Below are 2908 nucleotides of genomic sequence, written 5' to 3'. Positions count from 1 at the left end.
CTTGCGGGTTCAACTGGGCTCTGCTGGGACCTACCTTTTCAGGGTTGAAGACTCCTTTTATTAAAACAACAAATATTCTTTTGTTTGTTGGAGACCTGACGCAACAATTTAGTGGCGGTGGTTGGTGGTTGAATTCAACACAAAGTCAAAAACAAGAATTTAGTATTCTAGATAAATATTTCCTTTATTAAAAGAATTGTTTTCTTAAGGCCCATCGATTGTTTACTCAATTTGTTGGAAGACTAATTATAAAACAACAATTGTTCTCTGTTCAAGATCATCCCATCGATTCAACAATTGTTTCAAGTGGTATTCAATTGTTTTCTTGTTCCTCTGTGATTAAACGAGTTCTGTTTCAACATTGATCCTAGATTTTTGCAAACCTATGGTCGCCAGAGAAGAAGAGTCATGGGTGATTCTTCAAACCGTATGGGTGGTTCTTCAATTCCTTAACTCTGTCCGATGCTCAAGAAGAACAACTACACCACGTGGGCGCTTCGAATCAAAGTTGTGTTTCGAAGCCATGATTTGTGGGATGTTGTTGAGCCGAGATCAGTAGCTGCAGTAGATGAAAAGAAGAACAGTGCTGCAATTGCAAATTTGTTTCTATCCATTCCGGAAGAACAAATCCAACAAGTTGGCCAATACGAAACCGCTTGGGAAATTTGGAATGCGATCAAGACCCGCTATGTTGGCGAAGAGAGGGTTAAGGAGGCTCGTCTACATACCTTAATTACTGAATTTGAAACCATGAGGATTAAGGACCCCGATACTATTGATGACTTTTCCGGGAGACTATCCGGTATAGCCTCAAAGTTCACCTCACTCAGTTTTGCACTCGATGAACAAAGGCTAGTAAGAAAGTTTTTTACAAGCATGCCTAAGCGTTTTATAAACATTGTTGCCTCATTAGAACAAGTAATTGACTTGAAAGCCATAAAGTATGAAAAAGCGGTAGGTAGATGAAAAGCCTACGAGGACGTGTGAAAAGTGTCGATGATATGGATGATAATCATGGTTCTTGTTTAATAAATCTTCCTCTCTGAGCAACCCCAAGGGTGGGAAAAAAGGGAAAGGAAAGCGACATCAAGAGCAATCCCGAGACAAATCGAAAGGCAAATACAATTGGAACAAAGAAGGTGATTCGGGTATGAAAAGGGATTATTTGGGGGTTCAATTTTTTCATTGTGACGAGATGGGTCACTTATCTTTGGCATGCCCAGAACGAAGAGGAAAACGAGTCGGAGCAAAACAGCCCGAATCAAACCTAAACGAAGCAAACGGACAAGCAACGAAAGAAGTTTTGATGAAGATAAGTATTAACGAAGAAATTTTTTTGAACGAAGAAAACGTGCATCCGAAGCGGTACGAGTCGAAACCGAAGGAGGATGGCATTTGGTACCTCGATAATGGCGCGAACAATCATATGACGGGTACGAAATCTTACTTTTCTGATTTAGATGAAACAGTCGCTGGACAGGTTCGTTTCGGTGATAGTTCATGTGTGGACATAAAGGGAAAAAGCTCGATAACTACTATTAGTGATGATGGTGTTGAGAGAGTAATCACTAACATTTATTATCCCAAGTTTAACGAGCAATATTTTAATCTTGGGACAAGCAACCGGAAAAGGGTGCAAGGTGATTATGGAAGATGACCAACTTTTAGTACTTGATAAATCGAGAAAGGTGATAATGATGTCGGTTAGATCAAAGATTCGGTTGTATAAGGTGCGGCTTCGGGTTAGAATACCGGTATGTTTATTATCAAACATTAAAGATCCGGGTTGGCTATGGCATGCGCTTGTAGACCATTTGAATTTCGAGTCAATGAAACTTCTAACAACCAAGGATATGATACGTGGTGTTCCTTCGCTTATTGCTTATACTAATCCGTGTGATAGTTGTTTAGTAGGTAAGCAAACTTGGAAACGTTTCCCGATCAAACACGTATTCGAGCCAAGAAACCACTTGATTTGATTCATGGCGATTTATGTGGTCCAATTTCACCGGGTACACCGTCGAGTAATAAATTTATTTTTTCTTATTGTTGATGATCACACGAGGTTCATGTGGGGATTTTTGTTAAAATCAAAAGACAAAGCTTTTGATTATTTCAAAAAATATAAAAATTTGGTTGAAGGTGAAAGCGGGTACAAGTTTGGAATTTTTCGAACCGACAACGGGGGAGAATTCACGTCTTGTGAGTTCTCAAAATTTTACACAAGTGAAGGAATCACACGACATTATTCCACCCCATACACACCTCAACAAAATGGTGTGGAGGAGCGGAGAAATCGAACCATGATTGACATAATTAGGAGCATGCTCCATGTCACAAAAGTTCCAAAAGGGTTTTGGGGAGAAGCAGCGAGAAATGCTATTTATATCCTAAACCGAGTACCAACGAAATCACTAACACAGAAGACTCCCTATGAAGCATATAAAGGTGTAAAACCGAATCTTGATCATTTACGGATTTTCGGGTGTGTCGGTTATGTGAAAACGCCTCCAGCTATTTCGGTTAAAAAGCTTGACGACCGAAGTACCCCTATAGTTTATCTCGGGACCTAATCCAGGACAAAGGCATACCGGATGTACGATCCGGTTAGACATCAAATTCATGTTTCTCGAGATGTTATTATTAATGAGAAACAATGTTGGAATTGGTCTAAAAGTGATGAAATTACGGATGAAAATTTGGTAGTTAATCTGGAAAAAGTTGGTAACAAAATACCCTAGCCTAAACAGCCCAAACAACACCAAATTCAGCCCGAATAGCACTGATTTCAGCCCAAACAGCACCCTAAATAGCCCAAACAACACCGAATTCAGCCCAAATAGCACCAAAATCAACCCGAACAGCAGCTAAAGAAGCACAATCAGCACCAGTTCAGCAAACCAGCAGC

The 2908-nt window shown here is 40.0% G+C and overlaps 1 protein-coding gene across 1 annotated transcript; it reads left to right on the top strand.

Annotated features, from left to right (window-relative positions):
• Positions 1-462: 462 nt before the first annotated feature.
• On the top strand, positions 463-2573 carry LOC143577272 (uncharacterized). Its single transcript, XM_077061150.1, has 3 exons — positions 463-954; positions 1058-1640; positions 2143-2573. Exons 1-3 carry the CDS (start codon positions 463-465, stop codon positions 2571-2573), a joined length of 1506 nt encoding a protein of 501 aa, XP_076917265.1.
• The last annotated feature ends 335 nt before the right edge of the window (positions 2574-2908 follow it).

Source organism: Bidens hawaiensis, unplaced genomic scaffold (assembly GCF_021521415.1).
Source record: "Bidens hawaiensis isolate Kalapana, Puna unplaced genomic scaffold, B.hawaiensis_p1.1 tig00028501_1, whole genome shotgun sequence".
Classification (NCBI taxonomy): domain Eukaryota; kingdom Viridiplantae; phylum Streptophyta; class Magnoliopsida; order Asterales; family Asteraceae; genus Bidens; species Bidens hawaiensis.
This window is presented reverse-complemented; position numbering and strand designations above follow the sequence as displayed.

Bases quoted from the DNA above. Each gene is read 5' to 3' on its own strand.
- LOC143577272 (XM_077061150.1), top strand. From the start codon at position 463: ATGCTCAAGAAGAACAACTACACCACGTGGGCGCTTCGAATCAAAGTT. The intron at 955-1,057 runs GTAGGTAGATGA...AGCAACCCCAAG, and splicing joins CCATAAAGTATGAAAAAGCG to GGTGGGAAAAAAGGGAAAGG. The intron at 1,641-2,142 runs GTGATTATGGAA...ATTTGGTTGAAG, and splicing joins CAACCGGAAAAGGGTGCAAG to GTGAAAGCGGGTACAAGTTT.